The sequence below is a fragment of the Carcharodon carcharias genome, chromosome 15 (genome assembly GCF_017639515.1).
Source record: "Carcharodon carcharias isolate sCarCar2 chromosome 15, sCarCar2.pri, whole genome shotgun sequence".
Classification (NCBI taxonomy): Eukaryota; Metazoa; Chordata; class Chondrichthyes; order Lamniformes; family Lamnidae; genus Carcharodon; species Carcharodon carcharias.
The window spans coordinates 7103176-7130191 of record NC_054481.1 but is presented as its reverse complement, the minus strand read 5'-3'; the positions used below and the strand labels follow the sequence as shown (position 1 = coordinate 7130191).

The 27016-nt window shown below is 44.0% G+C and overlaps 1 protein-coding gene across 1 annotated transcript in view; it reads left to right on the top strand.

Moving 5' to 3' along the window:
• Nucleotides 1-202: 202 nt before the first annotated feature.
• Nucleotides 203-27016, top strand: part of LOC121288049 (eukaryotic peptide chain release factor GTP-binding subunit ERF3A) — a 73640-nt gene continuing 46826 nt past the window's right edge. Inside the window, exon 1 of the mRNA XM_041206317.1 lies at nt 203-586. Within this exon, the coding sequence (XP_041062251.1) occupies nt 391-586 (196 nt within the window). The 5' untranslated portion in view covers nt 203-390. The remainder of the gene's footprint in view (nt 587-27016) is intronic.

Sequence of the window (27016 nt, the reverse complement as noted above, 5' to 3'; positions counted from 1 at the left end):
GAGCGCACATGCGCAGAGGCCGCCGTTTATCTCCAGTCTCTGGCGTCAAACGCGCGTCAGTCCGATCGGGAGGTACACGAGGAGCGGAGCTGGAGGCCGGCCTCTCGGCTTCTTTCAACCGGCGGCGTCTCTTGTCCCTTAACTTGCCCCCCCCCCCTCCCCCCAACCCTAACACCCCCCTCCCCTACCCCCCGCTCCTCCTTTACCCCCATCACCCGGCCTCCATTCGGACTCGAACCGGCGGAGAGAATTGGAAAAAAAAAGGGAGAGAGAGAGAGAGAGAGAGAAGGAGGAGGAGGAGGAGGAGGAGGAGGGGAGGTGGAGAGAGAGAGAGAGAGAGAAAAAAAGGGCGACGTTATTTTTGAATCCGGTGACATTCTGAGCGCGGCCATGGATTCGAAAGACGTGGCGGATTACGCCCCTGATTCCTGGGAGCTGGCGGCCGACACGGATGTCGAGGCCCAGATGCACAACTCCTTCTCCAAGCTCAACGTGAACGCCAAGCCCTTCGTCCCCAATGTCCACGCAGCAGAATTCGTCCCCTCCTTCCTCAGGAGCTCGGACGAGCCGGGTGAGACGCCAGAAGGTAATGAGCCGGGGTGGGGGGAGGAGGAGGGGAGAGGGGAGGAGGAGGAGGGGGTGGTGGTTGGTGGGTGGGTGGATGGATGGATGGGTGGGTGGGGGGGGTGGGGAAGAAAGAGAGATAAATATATAAATAAATGCAGAACTTCAAATAAACCCCCCCCCCCCCCCCCCCCGAGGTTGGGGGAGGAGGGGTGGGGGGGGGGGAGATGTCGGCTCTTCGAGGCCTTTGTTCGGTAGCGGCTGGGTTGTTTGGGGAGGGAGGGGAGGGGAGGGGGTTGTTGGCGGGTGGGGGGGGGAGGAGGTGAGTCTCATGTTGTCCTTCCTTTCCCTCTCTCTTCTCTCCCCCCCCCCCCCCCCCCCCCCCTATTGTATCGTTTTTGTTTTGTCCAAGATGGGGCGAACCGTCCGCCCAATTCGTGCCCGGGTGGGGTGACAAGCTGGGGAGAGGAAAGGGAGGAAATTAGCTTGAAAAGGACTCCCCCTCCCCCCCCCCTCCACCGTTTCGACTTCAAGCGCCAGTGTTTTTCAACGCAAATTGCGTCTAACTCCCCAACTTTGAGCCTAATGCAATATGCGTGTGTGCATGTTATTTTTTTTCCTTTCTCTCTCTACCCCCCCCCCCCCTTCTCTCTTGTGAAATGCTCCATATGGTGGAGGGAATGAATTCGTGCTGCATCTGCGGTGGCTTGAGGCCCAGACGTGAAAACCGACCTCTTGCGGAATTTTGCACTTGTGAAATTCCTGCTTAACATCGAAATGCCCGGCACTGAACAGGCATCTCGCTCTGTCTGTGCCGCATCTTTTAGCGTTTTAGGCAGCGCTGAAGTGTTGAATTACAAGAAAACTTGAAGAAAGCCGCGTAGGTTATTTTCGCTTATGATTTCATTTATTTATAGTAAACGGCCCCAAGTAGGGTTTAAAGCGGAAAAATTTGTCACCACTTGTGGAAAAAATGGATTAACTTTGCAGATGCAATTGCAGCCACTTTTTTGAATTGCTATAAGCTTAATTGGCATGGGGTGGAATTATTAGGAGGTTGCACTTATACGGTGTAATATGCAATCACCAAGTTAAATTACGTACTGGCATTTCTTTCATGTTGACTACTCCACTTTTAAAAAAATACACCCATGCTACAAACAACGATATTTAATGCTCATAGATTTATTAGATACTATGTATTTTTACTGTAGTTATGACAATTCTAGTGGCCAGTCTGATAATAACAAGTAAAGCTGCAGTGCAATGGCCGGAGCTAAATATAAAAGGCCACTAGGGTTTTGTATTGAATATGTTTCCTGAAGCACTATTTGCTTTAAATATTAGATTTTCTCATATTTGGCTGAATTGGGCGGAGCTGGAAGTTATTTTCAGCTTTTGGCTCTAAGGTGGTTGCTTGTATTTGCACAGCAGTGTCTTGGGGATAACTGTACAGGTGTGCGTTGTGAATAGCCATTAGGAAGAGCTCCTTGCATTCCTTTCACGTCGGTCCTATTAACATTGGCAGATTTGGAGGGTTTTGTTCCCAGTCCGTTTTGCAGAGATAATCCAACCCAGTTTCTCCACCACTGTTGGCATTTGATGCTCCCAATATAACCAAAACTTGGACTTGCAGTTTGTTTTTAAGTCTTATTATTGGACACTGGAATAACTTACTCAGATCTTTACAGCACAGAGGAGGCCATTCGACCCATCGTATCTGCATCGGTCAACAAAGATCTGACTACACTAATCCCATTTTTCAGCACTTAGTCTATCCTGACGTATAAGAAGTTATGGAGAAGTTATTGTTTTGTTGCCTGATGTTGGGTCGTGCCCTTAACAAACAATTGTTAAACTAGAAAACAAAGCAAATAGGGTTCTGATGAGCTGGGGTGGTAGCTAACTAGAATTGTAATAGTGCGTTCATTTTTATGTGCCCTGCAACTTAGATCCTGGTTTTTAAAGAAACTTAACCCTTTTATAACCACTCCTCCCCATTTATCGACTAAAGAGTGTCCAGAATGATACCAGTTTCGAAATAAGCAACCTGAGAGTTAACAATAACTGGCACGGTGATGTGGCATGATACAGGTTGCTAACCGTGCGTTTTGGTGTAGAATTTAAGATTCTTAATTGCCAGGCCGTGCAATCCTGGACAGAAGGGATAATTGCATTGAACTGTACAGTCATAACTCCAGATTATGGAGTTACAGAAAAACCCAGGACACAATTTTCCAGACCATTCTGTTGGCCAAAAAAAAACATGTAGTATGGCAATGTTCTATTGAAAGAGAAAATCAAACAGACAAAACTGTAAAATTAACTATGATGGAAAAAGAGGAGTAGGATTTTTTCCTGTCCTTTGATTTTAGTTCCCAGTTCCTTGTACATCTCATCATCCAAGATCTGTGCAGGTGAATGAATTCTTGTATAAAGATTTCAAGCAATGAGACATGAATAAATGTTGACATTTTACCCATAGACATCAATTCATTAAAATGTTACCTTTGGAGATCCTGCTTTGTGGTATTAGTTTCCTGTTTATTTCAGCCAGCAGAAACAATTAGCCCCTTACATTGGTTGGCAGCAATCTCTCCAAAGCAGGTAAATGGCTTTTTCAGGTAAGTGAAACACTGACTTTTCCATGTTTTATAGTCAAAAGTTTCAAAGAATGCAACTGACCTGGTGTTGGAAAAGTACTGTAAAAATAGTCTGCATATTAAATAATCTGGAACCCAGCTTAGTTAATTTCAGCCAGCTGGCAACTGGATTTGTAAGAAGAAAAATCTCAACTGCTCTCTAAACTTACAAGTAATTTAGATAGTTTCCGCTGTGGAAGTTCTGGAGGTAGAGTGCACCCATAATTGATCTCGATTGACAGTTTTGTTCCTTAGTTGGACAGCAGAAGTATTTCAGCAGTGTGCACATGCCAGGCCAATGCTCCCTATTATTTGGGCTTGACGACCGGTATTCACTATGTAAGTTGATGCACAAGAGTTACTTCTGAAGAAGACTTAAATTTCTATAGCATGTTTAACATGAAATATCTCTAAGTGCTTCGTAAGAGGTCAGGGTCAGCCAAGCAGAACTTAAGGGTGGGGATGGATGACCTATTTCACAAGGTAAGTTCGGCAGAGATTTCTAAAGGTAGGGAGAGCTGCAACGAGGCAGTGCATTTCAGTGTAAGGGACGTTTGACCACTTCTCTGAAGTAGGGAGAGCACACCATCAGGAGAGTCCGGCGTTAGAGCCTGCAGGTACAAGGGCATAATGCTGTGGAAAATGTATAAGTGAAGATAAATTTTTTCTGGGTAATGACAGCTTTATTTATTGTTGCTGTTATATCTGAATATCTTCACCAGGAACATATCTCAGAACCTGTTTATGCATCATCCCCAGCAGCAGCAGGTGCATATCTTTCCATGGCAATTTGTGTATAGTTAATCTATGTTTTGTTTGCACACCAGCTTGATTATGCTTTCTGAAAGTTCCTCGAGGGCAGCAAGTGGAGATTGCTGAAGGCAGAGTTCACAGCCAAGGTCAGTTTGATTATAGGAGAACAGTGGCAGAATTACTGATAGTTTGTGCGGTATGGAGCATTGTTGCCAGTGATGTGCTTGTTGGAAGATTCAAATCTAGAGGTGAAATAGAATTGGAAAGTGGGGTAGGATATAGAGGTGGAGGCAGAGTATTAGATTTAGTAGCGTGTTCCTGGTCATGAATTGGATCTGGGGTTTGTACCATAACTGGAATGAGGATGGAACTGGAAGCTTAAGGTGCAAAGGTTCTGGCAAGAAACATACAGGGTGGCTATATTGGACTGAAGAAAGCTCTGCTTCACTTGCTACTTGATGCCAGATAGGTAGACAGTATCACAACAGCTCTTGACCTGAAATCTGGTGCCAGGCAAAGGTTTTATGCTGCTAATAATTGTTCAAAAAATTGCTTCAAACTGTAGGTGGATTTCCAAAAAGCATGAATTTGCCTTCCAAACTTGTTTGGTCATTGCATGCAAAGTAAGTAAGCAAGCAGTTTGTTTGGCTATTTGCTACAAAGAATTGCCTGAGAAGGGTAAATTTGTGTGACCACAGATTACAACCCAGAGCTAAATCAAAAATAAGATATCATTCAGCTACGTTTGTTATAAACATTATTCTAATGCAGCATTGTTGGGACTAACTTGCAAAATTAACAGATGAAGTATGCATCACATTTTCACATGAGTGCTAAGACATGTTGCTATAAACCTACTGGCATCAGCTTGTTTTCCTTGATGTAGCATTCGAAACAAAATAGATGAACTGAGAGCAAATAAAAATAAATAAGTATGATCTGATCGCCATCACAGAGACGTGGCTACAGGATAACATGGATTGGGACCTGAATATTGAAGGATACGTGACATTTAGGAAGGACAGGAAGTTAGGAAAAGGTGGAGGGATGGCTGTCTATTAATTAATGTTGGTATTAGCCCATTTGAGAGGGATGACCTAAGTTCAGGAAACCAGGATGTAGAAGCGGTTTCGGTTGAGATGAAGAATGATAAAGGCAAGTTGTTACTTGTGGGAGTGGTGTGTAGGCCTCCTAACTGTAACTACTCAATAGGGTAGAGTATAAAAGAAGAGAAAATGGGAGCTTGCCAGAAAGGTACCGCAATAATCATGAGGGATTTTAATCTACATATAGACTGGAAAAATGAGATGGACAAAGGTAGTGCAGATATACTCATAGAGAATGTTTTCAGGATAGTTTATCAGAACAGTGCACTCTAGAGCCAACCAGAGAGCAGGCTATACTAGATCTGGTATTGAGCAACAAGGCAGGATTAATTGACAACTTCCTAGTGAAGACACCCCTAGGTAGCAGCATCATAATATGGTTGAATCTTACATTAATTTTGAGGGAGAAATGAATGTGTTCAAGACTAGTATCTTAAATAAGGGCAATTATGGGGGCATGAAAGCAGAGCTAGCTAAAGTGGACTGGCAAATGAGGTTAAGGGATATGTCAATCGAAGTTCAGTGGCAGACCTTTAAAGGGATATTTCCGAATACACTATGTATACATTCCAATGAGAGAGAGAAATTCCAAGGGGAGGACCCACCATCCATGGTTAACTAAAAAAAAGTTAAAGATTGTATGACATTTAAAGAAAAAGCATAATTACACAAAGACAGGTGGCAGGTCAGAAGATTGGAAAGAATATGAAGAACAGAGAAGAATGATAAAAAGGTTAATAAGGAGAGAAATATTAGAGTATGAGAAAGCTAGCTAGTAGTATAAAGACAGATAGTAAGAGTTTATCGATATTTAAATAAGATAAGTTAACAAAGTGAGCATTGGTCCTATGGAGAGTGCGTCTGGGAAATTGATGGTGGAAAGTAGTGAGATGGTGGATGAATTAAACAGGATATTTTGCTTCAGTCTTCACTATAGACGGCACGAGTAACATCCTGGAAAGAGCTGTAAATCGGGAAATGGAAGGAGGGAGGAACTCAGGAAAATAACAATCACTAGGGAAGTGGTAATGAGCAAATTGTTGGAGCTGCAGGCTGACAAATCCCTGGGTCCAGATAGACTTCAGCCTAAGCTCTTGAAAGAAGTGGCTAGTGAGAGAGTTGATGCACTGGTTTTAATTTCCCAAAATTCCCTGGATTTGGGGAAGGTTCCGTTCGATTGGAAAGCAGCAAATAAAGCCTCTGTTCAAAAAGGGAGGAAGACAGAAAGCAGGAAACTATAGGCCAGTTAGCTTAATAACTCTGTCATTGGGGAAAATGTTGAAGCTATTAGTAAACATGTTATAGGAGGGCATTAGAAAAATTCAAGGCAATCAGGCAGAGTCAACATAGTTTTGTTAAAGGGAAATCATGTTTAACCAATTTATTGAAGTTCTTTGAAGGAGTCACGTGCTGTGGATAAAGAGCAACTGGTGGATGTTTGTACTTAGATTTCCAAACAGCATTTGATAAACTGCCATATCAAAGACTATTGCAGAAAATAAAAGCTCATGGTGTAGGAGGTAGCATATCAGCATGGATAGAAGATTGATTAGCTGATAGGAAGCAGAGAATTGTCATAAATGGCTCTTTTTTTTTTCTGGTCGGCAGGACGAGATGAGTGGTGTACCACAGGGATCAGTGCTGGGGCCTCAAACTTTTTACAATTTGTATAAATGACTTGGATAGAGAGACCGAAGGATTGGTGGCTAAATTTGCTGATGACAAAGATAGGTAGGAAAGTAATTTGTGAACAGAATGTAAGGAGGTTACAATGTTACATAGGTTAAGTGAGTGGACAAAAATCTGGCAAATGAAGTATAATTTGGATAAATGTGAAATTGTTCATTTTGGCGGGAAAAATAAAAAGGAAGCTTATTTAAATGGTGAGAAATTGAAAAGCTCTTAGATTCAGAGGGATCTGGGAGTTCTAGTGCATGAACGAAAAGGCTAGTATGCAGTTACAGAAAGCTAATAGAATGTTATCATTTATTGTGAGGGGAAAAGTGTACATGCATTAGAAGCAGTTCGGAAAAGGTTTAGTAGACAAATACCAGGAATGGGGTGGGTTGCCTTATGAGGACTGGTTAGCTTGTATCCACTGGAATTTAGAAGGGAAAGGTGACTTACTTGAAACCTTAAAGGTTCTGAGGGGCCTTGACAGGGTGGATGTGGAAAGGATGTTTCCTCTTATGGGAGAATCTAGAACTAAGGATTACTGTTTAAAAATGAGTTGCTCGTTGAAGACATATGAGGGTAGTGAGTCTTTGGAACTCTGCTTCCAATGATTTTTGAGGAAAAGAGTCTTTGAATGTTTTTAAGGCAGAGCTAGGTTGACTCTTGATTAACAAGGGGGTGAAAGGTTATTGGGGGCAGGCAGCAATGTGTAGTTGAGGTTACATTCAGATCAGCCTTGATCTTATTGAGGGGCCGATTGGGACACTTGCTCCCAGTTCATATGAGAGGCTGAGTGGTCTACTGCTAATTCTATGTTATGTATAGGTAGGAGCAGAAGTAGGCCATTTGGCTCCTCCAGTCTGCTCCACCATTCAATGAGATCATGGCTGATCTGACAATCCTCAACTCCACTTTCCTTCCTTTTCCCCATAACCCTTGATTCCCTTACTGATTAAAAATCTGTGTATCTCAGCCTTGAATATACTTAACAACCCAGCCTGTACTGCCCTCTGCGGTATAGAATTCCACAGATTCACTACCCGCAGAAGAAATTCCTCCTCATCTATGTCTTAAATGGGCAGCCCCTTACTCTGAGATTATGCCTTCTGGTCCTAAACTCTCCCGCAAGGGGAGGCAATGGCATCATGTTGCTGGACTAGTAATCCAGAGACCCAGGGTAATGCTCTGAGGATCCTGGTTTGAATCCCACCATGGTAGATGGAATTTGAATTCAGTAGAAATCTAATGACCATGAAACCATTTTTTAATTGTTGTAAAAACCCATCTGATTCACTAATGTCCTTTAGGGAAAGAAATCTGCTGTCCTTACCTGGCCTATATGTGACTCCAATGTGGTTGACTCTTAAATGCCTTCTGGCAATTAGGGATGGGCAAGACCTAGCCAGTGACGTCCACATTCAATAAATAAAATAAAACCTCTCAATGTCTAACCTGTCAAGCCTCCAAAGAATCTTATGCTTTGATAAGGTCACCTCTCTTTCTTCTAAACTCTTGAGTACAAACCGAATCTACTCAACCTCGTAAAATCCCTCCATACCCGGGATCAATCTCGACAATCGTTTCATGATCATCATTACACTTTTCATTCCAGATTTTTATTGAATTTGAACCTTGGTCCCCAGAGCATTACACTGGTTCTCTGCATTACTAGTCCAGCGACAACGCCACTATGCCATCACTTCCCCATTTTAGGTTGTAGGATTAGAGGTTACAGAAATAGGGAGGGGAATATACATTGCTTATTTGATTGCTCCACTTTAAACAAACATAAGTAAAACATTTAGCCTCTCAAACCTACTCTGCTATTGAGTGAGATGATCGCTAACCTGTTACCTAACTCTCTCTCTGCTCACTTTGCCTCATATCCACTTTTGATTCACAGAAATATCAATCTCATCTACCTCCTTTTCTGAGTAGAAGTGTCTCTTAGCTCCTGAAATTTCTCCAACGTTGACAATTATCAGACTTTAAAGAATTGGAGGATTGGAGACATCTTGGAGGGTTATAAAGGCAGAGGAAGTTGCAGATGTAGGTTTGAGGAAGAGTGAGAGATTTGAAAAGAATGGATGAGAATTTCAAAATTGAGGTGTTGCTAGGCCTGAAGCCAACATAGGTCAGCAAGTACAGTGATGATGGGTGTAATTTTTGGACCCCGTATCTCGGTGCAATTTTTGGGCCCCGTATCTCAGGAAGGATGTTCTGGCCCTGGAGAGGGTCCAGAGGACGTTCACGAGAACGATCCCAGGAATGAAAGGCTTAACATATGAAGAACGTTTGAGGACTCTGGGTCTATACTTGATGGAGTTTAGAAGGATGAGGGGGGATCTGATTGAAACTTACAGAATACTGAAAGGCCAGGATAGATTGGACGTGAGGAAGATGTTCCCATTAGTAGGAGAGACTAGGACCCGAGGGTACAGTCTCAGAGTAAAGGGAAGACCTTTTAGAACAGAGATGAGGAGAACTTCTTTAGCCAGAGAGTGGTGAATCTATGGAATTCATTGCCACAGAAGGCTGTGGAGGCCAGGTCATTGAGTGTATTTAAGAATGAGATAGATAGGTTCTTGATTGGTAAGGGGATCAAAGGTTACGGGGAGAAGATGGGAGCATGGGGTTGAAAAACTTATCAGCCATGATTGAATGGCGGAGCAGACTCGATGGGCCAAATGGCCTAATTTCTGCTCATATGTCTTATGGTCTAATTTAGGATACAGGTAGCAGAGTTGTGGATGAGGTCACGTTTGTGGAGGTTGGAAGGCTGGCTCGGATAGTGTAAGTCTAGTTAAGTAGAAGTGACAAAAGGCATGGATGCATGATTCAACAGCAGGTGAGCTGAAGAATGTATGAATAGCTTTTTAAATTTATTAAGGGGGCGAAAAGAACAATGACTGGTAAATAGAGTTGAGGTGCAGATAAGCAGTGATCTAACTGTATAGCAGGAGCTAAATGTGCTACTGCTGCTCCTCTTCTGTCTCACTCTCATGTTTTATGCTTGAAGTCTGTATGTTCGTACACATCTTTTGTGTTTAGATTCCCTTCGTCTCTCGGAGCTCTGTTAGAATTTGGCATTTGTTTTGTCTCACACACACTCCATGCAGTAGAATGTTTTTCCCGTGTGCCTAAAATCTACATTTTAAAGTTCTTTTTTATCATGTGTGCTCTGCCTGAAGGCAGGGCCTTGGCTTATAGTGAGTCATTCTATGTCTCTATCCTGTGCCAGTCATTTCATTTACCAAGAACTTCTTCAATTTTCAAGCCATCCAGCATTGATATTCTCTTCCTCAATCTTTCCTCACAACATATCTTACAAGTTGTTGCCTCTTAAGATGCACATTGCACAGAATCTACTTATAATTAAGCTCAGTAAATTTTTGCTCATTCACTCTCCTGAGCTCTTCAATTATTTTTCTGTCTAACTTATCCTTTCCATTCTCCAAAATTCACATTTCAAAACAGTTTAGCATGTTGGTCTCCTCTTACCCATACAAAGCAAGACTCAAAATCATGCTGTTCACAAGTTGCTTTTTGAACCTTGAACCACTGCAGTCCATGTGGTGTAGGTAGGGAGTGAGTTCCAGGATTTTGACCCAGTGACAATGAAGGAACGGCGGTATATTTCCAAGTCAGGTTGGTGAGTGGCTTGGAGGGGAACTTTCAGGTAGTGTTCCCATGTGTTTGCTGCCCTTGTCCTTCTAGGTGGTAGCAGTTGTGGGTTTGGAAGGTGCTGTCTAAGGATTTGTGCGGTACATCTTGCAGATAGCACACAGTGCTGCCTCTGCATGGTGGTGGATCGAGTGAATATTCGTGGATGTGATGCCAATCAAGTGGGCTACTTTCTCCTGGATGTTGTCAAGCTTCTTGAGTGTTTGAGCTGCACTCATCCAGGCAAGTGGAGAGTATTCCATCACACTCCTGACTTGTGCCTTGTAGATGGTAGACAGGCTTTGGGGGTTCAGGAGATGTTACTTGTTGCAGGATTCCTGGCTCCTGACCTGCTCTTGTGGCCACGGTATTGATATGGCTAGTCAAGTTCAGTTTCTGGTCAATGGTAACCTCCAAAATGATTTTCATGGGGGAATTCAGTGCTGGTATTGCCATTAAATGTTATGGGGCGATGGTTAGATTCTCTCATTGGAGACAGTCATTGGCACTTGTGTGCTGCACATGTTACTTGCCACTTGTCAGCCCAAGTCTGGATATTGTGCAGGTCTTGCTGCATCTGGACATGGACTGCTTCAGTGTCTGAGAAGTAATGAATGGTGCTGTACATTGTCGAACCATCAGCGACCACCCCCACCTCTGACCTTAAGATGAAGGAAGGCCATTGATGAAGCAGCTGAAGATGGTTGAACCTAGGGCACTACCCTGAGGAACACTTGCAGTGATGTCCTGGAACTGATGATTCCCCTCCAACAAAAAGGATCACCTTCCTTTTGTGCTAGCTATCACTCCAGCCAGCAGAGTTTTCTCCCGATTCCTATTGATTCCAGTTTTGCTAGTGCTCCCTGATGCCATACTTGGTCAAGGGCAGTCATTCCCACCTTGCCTCAGGAGTTCGCCTCTTTTGTCCATGTTTGAACCAAGACTGTAATGAGGTAAGAAGCTGTGAGACCCTGGCAGAACCCAAACTGAGCATCAGGTTATTCCTGAGCATGTCCTTCTGTCACTTTACTGATGACGGAGAGTAGACTGATGGGGTGTTAATTGGCCAGTTTGGATTTGTCCTGCTTGTGTGCATTTTCCACATGGCTGTGTAGATGCCAGTGTTGTAACTCTTGTGTTACATACATATAAACTAAATTGGCAAAATCAGGGATAAATTAAAAGGCAGCCCCTTAAAGGAAAACTGCAAGAGCAAAAGACAGAATTGAAGGGAAGCTTATAAACATTAAACCAAAATGCGATTGAGGATCTATAAAGCACCCCAGTCCCCGTGGTGCCCACCAAGCATGGAAGGCTTCAACAGTACCACCGGACACCACATGCTCCCTCTCCAAAGACACCTGGTTGTGAACGGAGTTGCCGAAGAGGAACAAATAGTCAGGCCATGTGACGCCCTCAATTGCCCGCTGCTTGGACCTGTTAATGGCCAACTTGGCCAGGAGCAGTTTCTTGAGGAGATCCTCCTTCCTCCCCGCTCCCTCCGCATTGGGTGCCTGTAATCGGGAGCGTGGGACTGAAGTGCAAACTAAACAGGAAATTCCTCCGCACTGTGCTGAAGGGTACTGAGGGAGAGTTCGGGCTTTGGGGCCAATATGGAAATCTATCCAGTTGGGTGGGCTCGGATGGAAGACCACCGCGCACCTGTGCCACAAAGTTCTAGTATGACGTTGGGGCCGAGCACGACCATTCATGAGTGGCATTGGCCATGAACTGGACATCCATTGTGCAATGCACCAACTTCTGTGGAATCATCCAGCCGACTCCCTCGGCAGCCACAGCCCCCCTCTCTGCCGACGATCGGAAGTGGCGAAGGTGTGGATTCTTGAGCAGCGCCTTTGATAGCTGCTACTCCTGACGGCGGAGAGCTGCATCGTGAAGGGACCATGTTCTAGACTGACAACGGGCGCAAGGAGCCCCAAAGGCCCCTTGGCTCTTCAGGCAGGAGCTGTATCAGAATTCAAGCTGAGCACCTGGCGGAAGAATACATTGCCAAGGCACACCATCTCTGGGAGTGGGGGGTAGGGTCTGGATGTAAAGGTATCGTTGCAGGGCCTGAAGGTGGAAAGTCGCCACCTGGGTGCATAGGCACACCAACCCCTGACTGCCCTCCCTAAGCAGGAGATTCAGAACCTCAGCAGTGACCAAGTGCGGCCTTTTGTCCCAGAAGAAATCAGTGAGCATTCTCTGGAGTTTTGTGACAAAATCTGGGGGAGGGGTCAAAGTGACCAGCTGGTACCACAACATGGCGGATACCAGTATTGTAACTGTACTGTAACAGCTTGGCTTAGGGGCATGGTTGTTTAGTTGTCCACCACTATTCATGATGGAATGTGGCAGGGCTGCAGAGCTTGGATTTAATCAGTTGGTTATGGAATCGATCAGCTCTGCCTATCACTTGTTTATGCTGTTTGGCATGCAAGGAGTCCTGTGTTGCAGTTTCAGTGGGTTGACACCTCATGTTCAGTATGCCTGTTGCTGCTCCTGATATGCTGTCCTGCACTGATCATTTGAACCAGGATTGATCTCCTGGCTGGGTGGTAATGGTAGAGTGGGGGGTATGTCAGGCCGTGAGGTTGTAGATTATGGTTGTGTACAATGCTGCTGATGGCCTACAGAGCCTCATTCATGCCCAGTCTGGAGTTGCTAGCTCTGTTGGAAATCTATCCCATGTGGCATGGTAGTAGCGCCACACAACATGAGGGCATCCTTAATGTGAAGATGGGACATTGTCTCCACAAGGACTGTGCGGTGGTCACTCCTACCGATACTGTCATTGACAGATGCTTCTGTAGCAGGCAGGTTGGTGAAGATGAGGTCAGTATGTTTTTCCAACTTTTATAAAAAAAACAAAAAACTGCGGATGCTGTAAATCCAAAACAAAAACAGAAATACCTGGAAAAACTCAGCAGGTCTGGCAGCGTCGGCGGAGAAGAACAAAGTTGACGTTTCGAGTCCTCATGACCCTTCCACAGAACTAACTACAAATATATTTCAGACCTGCTGAGATTTTCCAGGTATTTTTGTTTTGTTTTTCCAACTTGTTGGTTCCCTCACTACTTGTTGCAAACCTAGTTTAGCAGTTATGTCCTTTAGGGCTCAGCCTGTGGTGGTGCTTTCGAGCCACTCTTGGTGAGGGACATTGAAGTCCCCATCCAGAATGGCTCACCGTAAAAACTCTGTAAAAAAAAAAAAAACCCAGTCATTCTGAGTTTGAGCGGTGATTTAGAGATGTCTGTTAGCCAAGAGACTGGGTGTACTCTGCTCCTCTGAATTGCATCATGTTTGTAACACGGAAACAAACCATTTATACTGGTGTTTGTATTCTGCATCACAAATCTCATATTTTTTAGTTTTTTTATCCCAACCGAATTTGTGCAAAACAAACCACCTTTTGAAAAGGTTGAAAATTAATTGCAGATCAATTTTAATTCTGGTCATATTTACATCTAGCTTTCATTTACATGGCAGGCTTCACACAAAATTGCTATTAGCCACCTCCTCACCCACCCCCATCAAAGTGGGATTAAGTGAGAAGTCCATACTCCCCATGCTGATAGCAACAGAAGGCCATGCTATGTGTAGAATATGCCAATTAGAAGCAAAAAAAAGTACTTTGCAGAAAGTATACCAAATGTAAAATAAGTAATTTCTTGAGATTCTTAATAGTCAGAAGTGGGTAACAAAAAAATTACTTTATCACAACACCATTGTAACATGCTCTTCACCATAAAGATGTCACCTTTACTTAGTTGGTACCACTCTCTCAATTCAGAAGTTGTGGGCTCAAGCTCCACTCTGACTTTAGTAGATAACCTATGATGACACTTCGGTGCAGTTTAAGCAATCATACATTGGAGGTGCCAATTTTCTTGATTTTAAATTAAACACCATGCCTGAGATGCCATGGCACTATTCCCTTGCAAGGGAGATCAAGAATACCAACACCCACTCTACTACATGATTATCAACATGCTGAAGTGATGGGCCACAAATATATTAAGATTTCTGGAGAATACATTGGGCCAGTCTCAACTTCACTAAGTGGGGTAGGTCTACATGGCAAAGGCCTGAGGAGCAGCAGTAAATGTCTAGAAGGTGTAAAAGAGTGTGGTTGAATGCTGTCCAATAATTAGATTTTAATTCTGTATGTCATATGCTGTTCAATGAAGAGTGCAGGAGGGCATGCTAGGATCAGCACCAGGCATACGTAAGCATGAGGTGTCAATATGGTGAAACTCTGACACGGGACTACTTGTGTGCGAAACAGCATAAGCAGCAAGTAATAAATCTAAACAATTCCACAACCAACGAATCAAATCCAAGCTCTGCAGTCTTGCCGCATCCACTTGTGAATGGTGGTAGACAATTAAACAACTCCCTGGAGGAGGAGGCTCCACAAATATCCCCATCCTCAATGCTGGGGGAAGCCCAGCACCTCACTGCAAAAGATAAGGCTGAAGCATTGGTAACAGTTTTCATCCAGAATTGCTGAGTGGAATATCCATCTCTGCCCCCTCTGGAGGACCCCAGCATCATAGATGGCAGTCTTAAGCCAATTCGATTCACTCCATCTGATATCAAGAAATGGCTGAAACGTAGAAACTAGGAGCAGGAGTAGGCCATACAGCCCTTCGAGCCTGCCCTGCCATCCTTTATCTCAATGCCATAATCCTGCTTTCTCTCCATACCCTTGATGCTCCTAATATCCAAAAAATTATCAATTCCTTTCTTGGAGACCAGGTCACTGAGTATATTCCTCAGCCTTATGTGGTAAAGAATTCCATAGTTGACCACCCTATCCTGAGACTGTGGCCCCTAGTTCTTGACTCCCCAACCAGAGGAAACATCCTGCCTGCATCTTGTCTGTCTAGCCCTGTTAGAATTTTGTACGTTTCAATCAGGGCCTCTTTCATTCTTCTAAACTCTAGTGAATACAGGCCCAGCCAAATCAATCTGTCCCCATACAGCAGTCCTGCCATCTCTGGTATCAGCCTATTGAACCTTCGCTGCACTCTCTATGGCAAGTACATCCTTATGTAAAGAGACCAAACTGTACACAATACTCCAGGTGTGGCCTCACCAGGGTCCTGCATAGCTGCAGTAAGACATCCTTGCTCCTGTACTCAAATCATCTTGCAATGAAGGCCAACATATCATTTGCCTTCCTAATTGCTTGCTGCACCTGCCTGTTTACTTTCATTGACTGGTGTATAAGGACACCCAGATCCCTTTGTACATCACATCTCCCAATATATCACCATTTAAATAACACTGTTTTTCTGTTTATCACACCGAAGTGTATGACTTCACTTTTATCCACGTTACACTGCATCTGCTTCAGCCATGTGTTTGCCTACACACACAACTTGTCTAAATCGCCCTGAAGCCTCCTTGCATCATCCTCACAACCCTGCCCAGTTTTGTGTCATCAGCAAACTTAGAAATATTGCATTAGGTTTCCTCATCCTAGTCATTTTTATATTGTGAATAGCTGGGGCCCAACCACTGATTTGTGCGATACACCACTAGTCACTGCCTGCCATCTGGAAAAAGACCCATTTATTCCCACTCTCTCTCCCCAATTATCAATCCATGCCAGTATAATACCCCGGATCCCATGTGCTTTAATTTTGCCCGCTAGCCTCTTTTGTGGGACTTTATCAAAAGCCTTCTTGAAATCCAAATACTCCACATCTACTGGTTCTCCCTTAACTATTCTACTAGTTACATCCTCAAAAAAAACTCCAGTAGATTAGCTAAGCATGATTTCCCTTTCATAAACCCATGCTGACTTTGTCTAATCCTGTTAATGCTTTCCAAGTGTTCTGTTACCACGTCTTTCATAATAAACTCTAGCATTTTCCCCACTACTGATGTTAGGCTAACTGGTCTGTAATTCTGTTTTTTTTCTCTCCCTCCTGTTTTAAATAGTGGTGTTACATTTGCCTGCCTCCAATCTGTAGGAACTGTTCCAGAGTCTATAGAATTTTGGAAGATGACCACCAATACATCCAATATTTCCAGGGCCATTTCCTTTAGTACTCTGGGATGTAGATTGTCAGTCCCTGGAGATTTTTCAGGCATTAGCCCCATTAATTTCTCTACTACCATTTTCTTTTTTACTAAAACTGATTTTCTTCAATCCCTCCCTCTCACTAGACCCTTGGTTCCCTAAAATTTCTGGGAAATTGTGTCCTCTTTGTGAAGACAGAACCAAAATGCGTGTTCAATTCTTCTGCCATTTCTTTGTTCCCCATTACAATTTCCCCCCATTAATGACTGTAAGGGGCTGACATTTGTCTTTGCTAATCTTTTTCTCTTCACATATTTAAAAAAGTTTTTATTGTCAGTTCTTATGTTCCTTGCAAGCTTACTCTCATACTCCATTTTCCCCTTGATCAATCTTTTTGCCCACTTTTGCTGAATTCTAAACTCCCAATCCTCAGGCTTACTGCTTTTTCTGGCAATTTTATATGTCGTCTCTTTGGATCTAATACTATCCCTAATTTCTTTTGTAATCCATAGTTGAGCCACCTTTCCTATTTTATTTTATTTTTACGCCAGACAGGAATAAAATAATTTTTTGTCATTCCATTCATACGTTGCTTGAATATTAACCATTGCCTATCCACCGTCAACCCTTTTCAACTTCTTCACACACCATCTTAATGGGCAATTCTATCATTTTATGGTTGCTCTTCCCAAAGGGACCCCACACATAAAAAATTATTAATTAATCTTTTCTCGTTGCACAGTACCCAGTCTAGGATAGCCTGCTCCCTAGTTGGTTCCTCAACGTATTGGTCTAAAAAAACCATCACGTGTATACTCCAGGAAATCCTCCTCCACGGTATTATTGCTAGTTTGGTTTGTCCAATCTATATATAGATTAAAGCCACCCTTGATTACAATTGTACCCTTATTGCATGTGTGTCTAATTTCCTGTTTAGTGCCTTCCCTTACAACTCTGTTACTGTCTGGGGGTCTTTGGACAACCTCCTCCAATGTTTTCTTTCCCTTGGTGGAGAACACTGGATACTGAAAAGGCTATGGGCCCTGACAATATTCCAGCAATAGTTCTGAAGACTTGTCCCTCCAGAGCTTGCCACGCCCTAGCTAAGCTGTTTCAGTACAGCTCCAACACTGGCATCTACTCAGCAATGTGGAAAATTGCTCGGGTATGTGCTATAAACAAAAAGCAGAACAAATCTAGCCCAGCCAATTGACACCCCATCAGTCTACTCTCGACCATCAGTAAAGTGATGGAAGGTGTCCTTAACAGTGCTATCCAAGTGGTGCTTGCTTAATAATAACCTGTTCACTGATGCTCAGTTTGGATTCCTGGAAGGCCACTTGGCTCCTGGCATCGTTACAAAGAGCTAAACTCCAGAGGTGAGGTGAGTGACTGCCCTTAACATCAAGGCAGCATTTGACCGAGTGTGGTGTCAAGGAGTCCTAGCAAAACTAGAGTCAGTGGGTATTGGGGAAAACACTCCCCCGGTTGGAGTTATACCTAGCAAAAAGGAAGATGGTCGTGGCTGTTGAAGGTTCATCTCTGTTCCAGGACATCACTGCAGGAGTTTCTTAGGCTGGTGTCCTAGGCCCAACCATCTTCAGTTGCTTCAGTGACCTTTCTTCCATAAGGCCAGAACTGGGGATGCCTGCTGGTGATAGCACAATGTGCTGCGCCATTCACTGCTCCTCAGATACTGAAGCAGTCCATGTCAAAATGCAGCAAGACCTGGACAATATTCAGCAACATTTGTGCCACACGTGCCAAGCAATGACCATCATCAACAAGAGAGAATCTAACCGTTGCCCCATGACATTGATTGGCATTACCATCATTGAATTCCCCCACTATCAACATTGTGGGGGTTAGCATTGACCAGAAACTGAACTTGGCATATAAATATTGCAGCTGCCAGAGCAGGTCAGAGGCTAGGAATCCTGTGGCGAGTAACTCGCCACCTGTCTCCCCTAAGCCTCTCCAGCATCTACAAGGCCAGAGTGTGATGGAATATATGGAACTCTTCATTTGCCTGGATGAGTGCAACTCCAACAACACTCGAAGCTTGGTGCCACTCTCCTTGAAATATAATGCCATTCCTTCACTGTTGCCGAGTCAAAATTCTGGAACCCCCTAACATCACTGTGGGTGTACCTTCACCATATGGACTTCAGTTCAAGAAGGCAGCTCTCCACCACCTTCTCAAGGGCAATTAAGTATGGGCAATAAATGCTGGCCTAGCCAGTGATGTCCACATGCCATTAATGGTAAAATGTCTGCCTGAACAGATGTTTGATGCAACAGTGTACAGAGAACTTTACTCTGGATGCATCCCCATGCTGTACTGCACAGGGATTGTGTCTTTGGGGCATTGTGGAGGGAGCTTTACTCTACCCCCATATTAACCTAGGGGCACTAGGTTAGTTGCTCATTTGGAGAACCAGTACAGACATCAGGGGCTGAGAGGCCTCCTTATGCACTGTAACAATTATGATTGTGAAGTCTCTACCCAGCGGTTTGAATATGGTATTCATTCCCAAGTGGGGTGAGTGAGGGGAAAAATATCGATGCATTTAACAGAAGCTGGAGAAGTGCTGAGGAAGAAGGAATAGATGGAAAACAAAAACAGAATTACCTGGAAAAACTCAGCAGGTCTGGCAGCATCGGCGGAGAAGAAAAGAGTTGACACTTAGAGTCCTCATGACCCATGCTGAGTTTTTCCAGGTAATTCTGTTTGTGTTTTGGATTTCCATCATCCGCAGTTTTTTTGTTTTTATATAAGGAATAGATGGATGTTGATGAGAAAAAGATTAGGTAAATAGAATGGGACAAGACTCTGGCCAAGCATAAACACCAGCGTACGTTGTTTCTGTACTACAAATTAGACGCAGTTCCGAGTACTCCCAAGTCCGCTGGCGAGCAAATACCCCACAAAACACATTACTGCACAGGAGACGGCTATTTGGCCCATTGAATCAGAGTTGATTCAACACAAGGACAAATTAGTTGGTTCCACTGACCTGCCCTTTCCCTGTAGCCTAGCAATTGTTTTGCTTCAAATAATTTTTCAGATGATCCAATTCACCTTTGAAAGCTATTGTGCCTCAACCACACATAGGCAGTGAATTCCAGATCATAACCACTTGCTGCATAAAAAAGATTTCCTTCGTGTTGCCTTTGATTTTTTTTAACCTATCTGCCAGTTCTCCACCCTTCTGCCAATGGGAATAGTTTCTATCTATTCTGTCTAGATGCCTCATGATTTTGAACACATCTCCAATATATCCACAAAGAAATCATAGAAATTTTATGGCACAAAGAGGCCAATTGGCTCATCATGTCTGCACCAGCTGAAAAAGCGAGCCACCCAGCCTCATCCCATTTTCCAGCATTTGGTCCATAAGCCTGCGGTTTACAGCATTTGAGGTGCATATCCAGACAACCTTTTTAACGATTGAGGGTTTCTCCCTTTGCTACCCTTTCAGGCAGCGAATTCCAGACCTCCCCTGAGTGAGAACATTTTTTCCTTATCTCTGCTTTAATCTCACTACCAATCACTTTATCTCTGCCCCCCAGCCACTGATTTCTCTGCTAAAGTAATTAGACCTTTCCCATCCACTGTATTAAGGCCCCTTGCAATTTTGTACACCTCAATCAAATCTCCCCTCAGCCGCCTCTGTTCCAAGGAGAACAACCCCAGCCTGTCCGATCTTTCCTCGTAGCTGCAATTTTTCAGTCCTGGCAACATCCTCGTAAATCTCTTCCATACCTTCTCTTGTACAGTTGCATCCTTTCTGCAATGAGGTGACCAGAACTGCGCACTCTACTCAAGTTGTGGCCTATCTAATGATTTATACAGTTTCAGCATAACCACCCTGCTATTATATTCTATGCCTTGGCTGATAAAAAAAGGATTCTCTATGCTGTCTTCACCACCTTATTAATCTGTCCTGCTAGGACAGGGATCTGTGGATATTCACTCCATGGTCCCTCACCTCTTCTACAGTCTCTCAGAATTGTCCCATTAATTGCGTGTATGCCTTTGTCTTGTTTAGCCTCCCCAAATTTCTCCTTTGTCTCGGGAACCATTCTCATAAATCTTCTTGCATCCTCTGTAATTCCTTCACGCCCTTGCTAAAGTGAGGTGCCCAGAATTGGAAACGATACCAAAGTTGAGGCCAAACCAGTGTTTCATAATTCAGCATAACTTCCTTGTTTTTATATTCTGTCTCTATTTGTAAAGCTCTGGATCTGAGATGCCCTGAAACAGATTAACTAGTCATACATTCATTTGGTGTTTGCTGGACGTTATTCTGTGCAGACCGGATTCTGCATTAGCTTAAATAACGATTACAACTCAAAAGTAGTTAATTGGCTGTGAAAAATTTTCTGAAACCTCAGACACAAAAGTATTTTATAAAATATGATCTTACTGATCAAACTTACTCCCTCACTGCTTCCAAATCTTGCTATTCCATTAATTTTCTCTTGGGTTAATCAATCTTGTGCTACACAGTTTTAGTTTTAGTTGACGGGCAATATGATCGGCGCAGGCTTGGAGGGCCGAAGGGCCTGTTCCTGCACTGTACTTTTCTTTGTTCTTTGTACACAGCTGGACCAGCAATGCTACTTATGGCAGACAACATTCCTTTCTCCCTACACCTAACCAGTGAGGTTCCTGTCAGAGTGTTGGTCTCTGGATTACATATTTAGAGATGGAGTAGTACTTTAGCCAGTTACGATCCTGATATTTTCTACCCCAGCGGTGAGTGGATCCCTCTTCCTGTAAATTAGGTATGGCCAGGACCACTTGAGCTCATCACAAGCGTATGGTGGCAGTGTTTGGTTGTCAGGTACACTTGCATCAGTCCTTTTGGTAAATAAGGAGCAATTTCCACCAAAAGAGATCCAGTCCAGCACTTCTGCTCTGTGGAGTTGGGCTAGATTGTGCTAGACTTTTCCCACCAACCATGTGCCATAGTCTGTGCATACATGATCCCTGCCTATGCATGTGGAGGCCTGATGTTGGGATGCTGAGACCTGGTTAATGGTGTGGGCATGATCTTCTAGAACCTGCATAGATCCTAATAAAGTTCCAGCCAGAATTTCTCTTGCCTGTCCATGTTGCATGTTGTCTTTGCAGTTCGTTACAGGAGCTTTAGTTAAGAGGTCAGGTGATTAACTCCCTGGACATAGGAGGTTAATGGTGGGCATCCCTGCACCATAAGAGATGGCAATTAAGTCTCATTTACAACAGGGCATATTCAACCATTCTCACGCTCTGAGCATGTTGGAGAGTACTATATCAAGGAGTCGGTGATAGAAGGGCATTTGGGTGTCTCACCATTCGGTAGTTCCATCTGACTAATGTTAAGTACAATTGAGACTATCTTGTAATGTACATTCAAGTTCTGACCAGAGCCTGGTTCCACAAGCCCACTCTGGGGTCCAGGGCAGATTTGGGGGCACCTTAAGGGCTCCCTAGGTTTTGTAGTCATAGCCCTAAGGGTTGATACTGAGAGTGGCTGTGGTTGTGAGAGTCCCTTAGACACACCCTCCATCTGCCATACTTAATCCACATTTCCCCTGTGTCATTCCTGAATATATACATACAATATCAAAATATTCATTCCTGGCACTAGATGTGCTGCTGTTGAAAGTCAGAAAGACATTTTTCCTGTCCCTTTTACTCAGAAGCTCCCGGGGTACTTACTGTGCCTCTGTTCTCCCATTCCCAACTGTCCTGGGCTACATCCTAGGCTTACTAGTTTGTCAGCAGTGATATTTAAGTGCTCCTGATCAGTTTGCATTGCCCGAGTTCTTGTAGAACAGACCTGGCTGGGGGCCTCTGTTGACTGTTCCTCCTATGATGAGGCTAATCGTGGTCACCGAATATATTATCAGTATCACAGTCGTGTCCCTATAAAGCGAGGACATAATGGACGCAGATTGTTACCAGTTAGATCTCCTTATTCTTTGCGCTCCCATACATCTCACCTGGTCATTAGTTTGAGTGGGGTTAGGCTGGTCACTTGGTTAAGCATTGCCCGCAGTCTCATCAGAATACTGGGCAGCAGATTGGCCTAGCCCTTGCCAGTTCCAGCAATGGCCTTTGAGAGAGATGCTTTGAGGGCCATATTTTATTCTTTCTACCCTACCCAAGCTCTCTGGGTGTTAAGGTATATGGAACTTCCCGGTTAACTCCCAACAGGGTACATGCCTGTTTGGTTATTGTACCTGTAAAGTGTGCTCCCTGATCTGACTCTATCTGCAGGGTTGTTCCCCATCAGGATATAGTTTCCTCAGCGAAAATTCTCTCAACAGTATTGGCAGAACAATCTCTTGTCATGAGTGTTTCTACCCATTGGGTGAACTGGGCAATTACAGATTAGCTGTACGTCTTGCCTTGGCTATGGGGCAATGATCCGGTAAAGTCTATCTGGATGTGTTCCCGAGACCCCTTGGGTCTGGGCTGGTGGGCCATTTTGATTTTTACAGTTTTACCAGCATTAAACCAGGCACATCATTGAAACATCATCAACAATGCTTCGCTACTTCTATGTCCATTCCTGGCCACCACCAACACTGCTCCAGACACCAAAGCATGGTGTTCCTTGCAGCATGTTGACTTCCATGATAAGTCTTGAGCAGGTTTTGTCTCATACATTCAGGGCCTACCACTCACCCATCCTTCCTCCAGATTCTGTACTCATCTTTGCTTGTACCCTCTCTGTCTCAATCTTCCTTTGTTTTGGGCCTCTTGTAAGGTATTTTCTGCACATTTAACTCCTTCGGGCCAGTAGTGCAGGCTGGTTCTGGGGTCCCCACTTCTGCCACTCGTTACCTCATTTGCCCACTGAATTCTCATCTGGATAGGGTCCTGAATCTCCTGGTGTGCCTTAATTTTTATCACAGTGGCTTGTTGGGCTAATCGTGCTGCTTCTGCCAATTCTCGTGCAGTATCGGCCCCCCATTGGAGTTCACACACCCTTATATTCCAAGCAGTCATATAGTCACGTATGACCCTGAAAGCATACCTGCTGTCGGTATAGATATTTGAGGTATGCTCTTCGACGAGCTTGAGGCCTTCAGTGAAGGCCATTGGTTTGGCAACCTGTGGGAGACTTCTCTGAGCCACCGTGACATGACGCCTCCGCTGCCTATCCTGTCCTAAGAGTTCCGTTCACATACTTTCGTGACCCGTCCACAAATAGGATAAGGTCTGCAGCTTCCAGGGATTTCTCGCTGATCCTGTCGGGGTCTTCTGAGGCAATAGTTCCCTTGCACTCGTGTGCCCCCTTCCCCCCCCCACCCCAATGTCCAAAATGCCTTCTGAGGCTTTGGTACCCATATCTCTAGCTATTTGTACTGACTTATTTATCCCTTTGCAGCAACACTGCTTACATTTAGTCCTCCAGCTGTCTGAGACTGTCTTTAATCTTCCAGTGTTTAACAGTTCCACCAATGTATGCCTGGTATGTAAGATGATCTCCCTGGTCATCGCTGTGGGTTTGCTAACTTTTATAGACCAGGTGGCACAATTGGTTTCGAGTACATATTGGGGCATTTTGGTAAAGACAGGTGATTGTTTTGCAAAAAGATATGCTACGGGTCTCATATAGTCAGTGTTTCTGCATTACTTTTGCACTATAGTCTCCATTGTCATTGTTCGTGTAAATGGCTCTCTGATTCCTGTATAGGAGCGGCGATGTTTTGGGAGAAACTCTCTATAAAGTCATGGCAGTAGTTACAGGGCCCCAAGACCTTTTGCACATGTCGTATGTTAATTGGTTGCGAAATCTTGTTAGTGTGTTCCTTCCAATTGGTCAGCATTGATTGCATCCCAGATACTGTACTTTTATGTGACCTATTTGGGCTTTTTTGAGGTTTACCTTTAAACCCTGCCTCTATCAGGACCTCCAGAATGGCAACAACTGCTTCCACATTTTCCCCTGGGGTTATCGAGGCTATGAGAACATCATCTACATTTTGTGGAATAGTGCTTTTGTATTGTTAGATATAGGGGTTCTCAGGCCAAACTCATGATGTGATGAAATATCACTGGTCTGTTGTGGAATCTTTGGAGGACCTGTGTCCAGGTGATTGTCAATTCCCTACCGTGAATGAACTTCAGGGATGACTCAGCCAAAGGATTCTGGTCGATTTCATTGGCGATCTTTAGGATGGTGAATATTCGATATTCCGGCATAAGACTGTTAAATATTGTGAGCCTAGCTATGATTGGCACTCCCTAGGGTTAACCCAATTTAACGCAATATAGTGGATTGTCTGGTTTCTTCACTAGCCATTTGTGAGAGTTGGTGGTCAAAGTGGTCAGTCGGTTAGACCACGTTACTCTCCAGTTGTTAGACAGTTTACACAAATCCCCGTTGGACTTTGGGTTTTATTGGATACTGCTTGTGAGGCTTGTGCACTGGCCTCCCGCTTGGTTACAGGCTTCACTTTCATTAGTCCACAATCCTGTTTGACTTTTGCCCGTACCTTGGAAATCTGTTGACAAATTAGTCCCCAGGTCCCATGCTCCTCAGTCTATTTCTATAACTTTGGCTATGCACGCTGTCTAGGATGTCCTGATGCCACTTGGGGTAGGCCAAATTGTTTGTCTCCCTTTGCGATCCATCAGTCCTCCCAGCTTTCCAAGTATATTGATGCCTAAAACTGCATCTTCTGTAGTCGGGGGACACCTATAGGTGTGTTAGGATCATGAAGTCTCCCTCTGGCCACCTCTAATATAATTCTCATTACGCTGTACCCATAGAGGTCGTCTGCCTATCCCTGCTGTTATGGACAGGAGGGTGTTTAATTTAGAATAGAAGAACATAAGAACTATGAGTAGGCAATTCAGCCCCTCGAGTTTGCCCCGTCATTCATACAATCATGGCTGATCTCATTTTGGCCTTAACTCCAATTTTCCGCCCTCTCCCCATAATCTTTTAAGCCGTTACTAATTAAAAATCTGTCTACTCCTCAAATTTATTCAGCGTCCTGGCATCCACTGCACTTTGAGGTAGTGAACTCCACAGATTCACGACCCTTTGAGAAAAGTAATTCCTCTTCATCTCTGATTTAAATCTACCACCCCTTAGCCTAAAACTATGGCCTCTTGTTCTAGAATGCCCCACAAGGGGAAACTTCCGCTCCATGTCTACTTTGTCTATCCCCTTTAGCATCTTATACCTCAACTAGATCTCCTCTCATCCTTCTAAACTCTAGCGAGTATAAGCCTAAATCGCTCAATCTTTCCTCATAAGACAAGCTCCGCATCTCTGGAATCAATCTAGTGAACTTCCTCCAGTGCAACTACATCCTCCCTGAAGTAAGGGGACCAAAATTGTGCACAGTACTCAAGATGCGGTCTCACCAATGTCTTGTACAGTTGCAACAACAGTTCTCCATTTTTATACTCTCTTCCTTTAGCAATAAATGCCAAAATTCCATTTGCCTTCCTTATTAACTGCTGTGCCTGCATACCAGCTTTCAGCAATTCATGCATGAGGACACCCAGATCCCTCTGCACTGAAGCATTTAAACAGCTTTGATTTCTCCTCTCCACCTGTCTGTAAAACAGGTAGGCATTTGATTTTGATTTCCTCCTTTATTAGTGGTGGTGTATTTCCCGACCCCTCAGTTTTAGTGCGATCCAATTTCTATCAATAACCCCACATCAAATTTGCGATAGATCAAACTCAGTGAGTTAGTTTATTCTCTCTCTCAAAATGTGGGAGAGGGTGTGGCTACATAGCCACTGGTGCATTCATACAATAAACGAAGGATAGAGAAAAAAAGATCTACAGGGCAAAGACCACAGAGCAAAGAATTAGTGTTTCGCGTGAGTCCAGAATCAAAGCCCAATGGTGTGTTCCTTTGCAAAGGTTGGCAGGCAGAAAACTGATGCTGGGTAATTCACTTTTCCAGTAGATGACTTGCACGATGAGAGTGGCACATAGAGATGAATTAGCATATGTGATGGTATAGAAGTTCCAGTAGAAAGCGTAAAAAGCGAATATCCCCGGACAAGAGGGTAGCCGCGGTAACCAGCACACAAAATTGCTACACATGCAGCAAAACAGAGCATGTGGCCCAGGAACACAAGACAGGTAGTGGAAGTAAGGCCCTGAGGTACAGCAACTGGAGGAAGTTTGTTCATAGTTGTATAGACTGTTTGGCAAAGGAGGGCAGTAGAGAGGGGCAATGGCTGAAATAAGGACCCAATCAATCCAAAACATCTCTAACGTGGGAAGATGTCAGAAGTGATTAAGTTGGCCTCCAAAAAGTAGGTCACCTCAGCCAGGCATTCAAACTGCACAGAGCCCCTTTTCTGTGCTGCTGCTTGGTGGATGGAAGATTGCAGACTGATTTGCAGTACAGCAAGATAGTATAATTGGTTCTCCCACCTAAGAGGTCATGTCATATGACTCCCACCTCTCCACTTTGGCTTTGACCAAGAGTGTATATGCCTTTGTCTGGGTTCATGACATTGTTCATGTTCCAACCATTAAGAATTTAGATGGAAGATTGCAGGCTAGTGGACTCTCTAGTGGCCAGGCCTGGCTCATGAAATG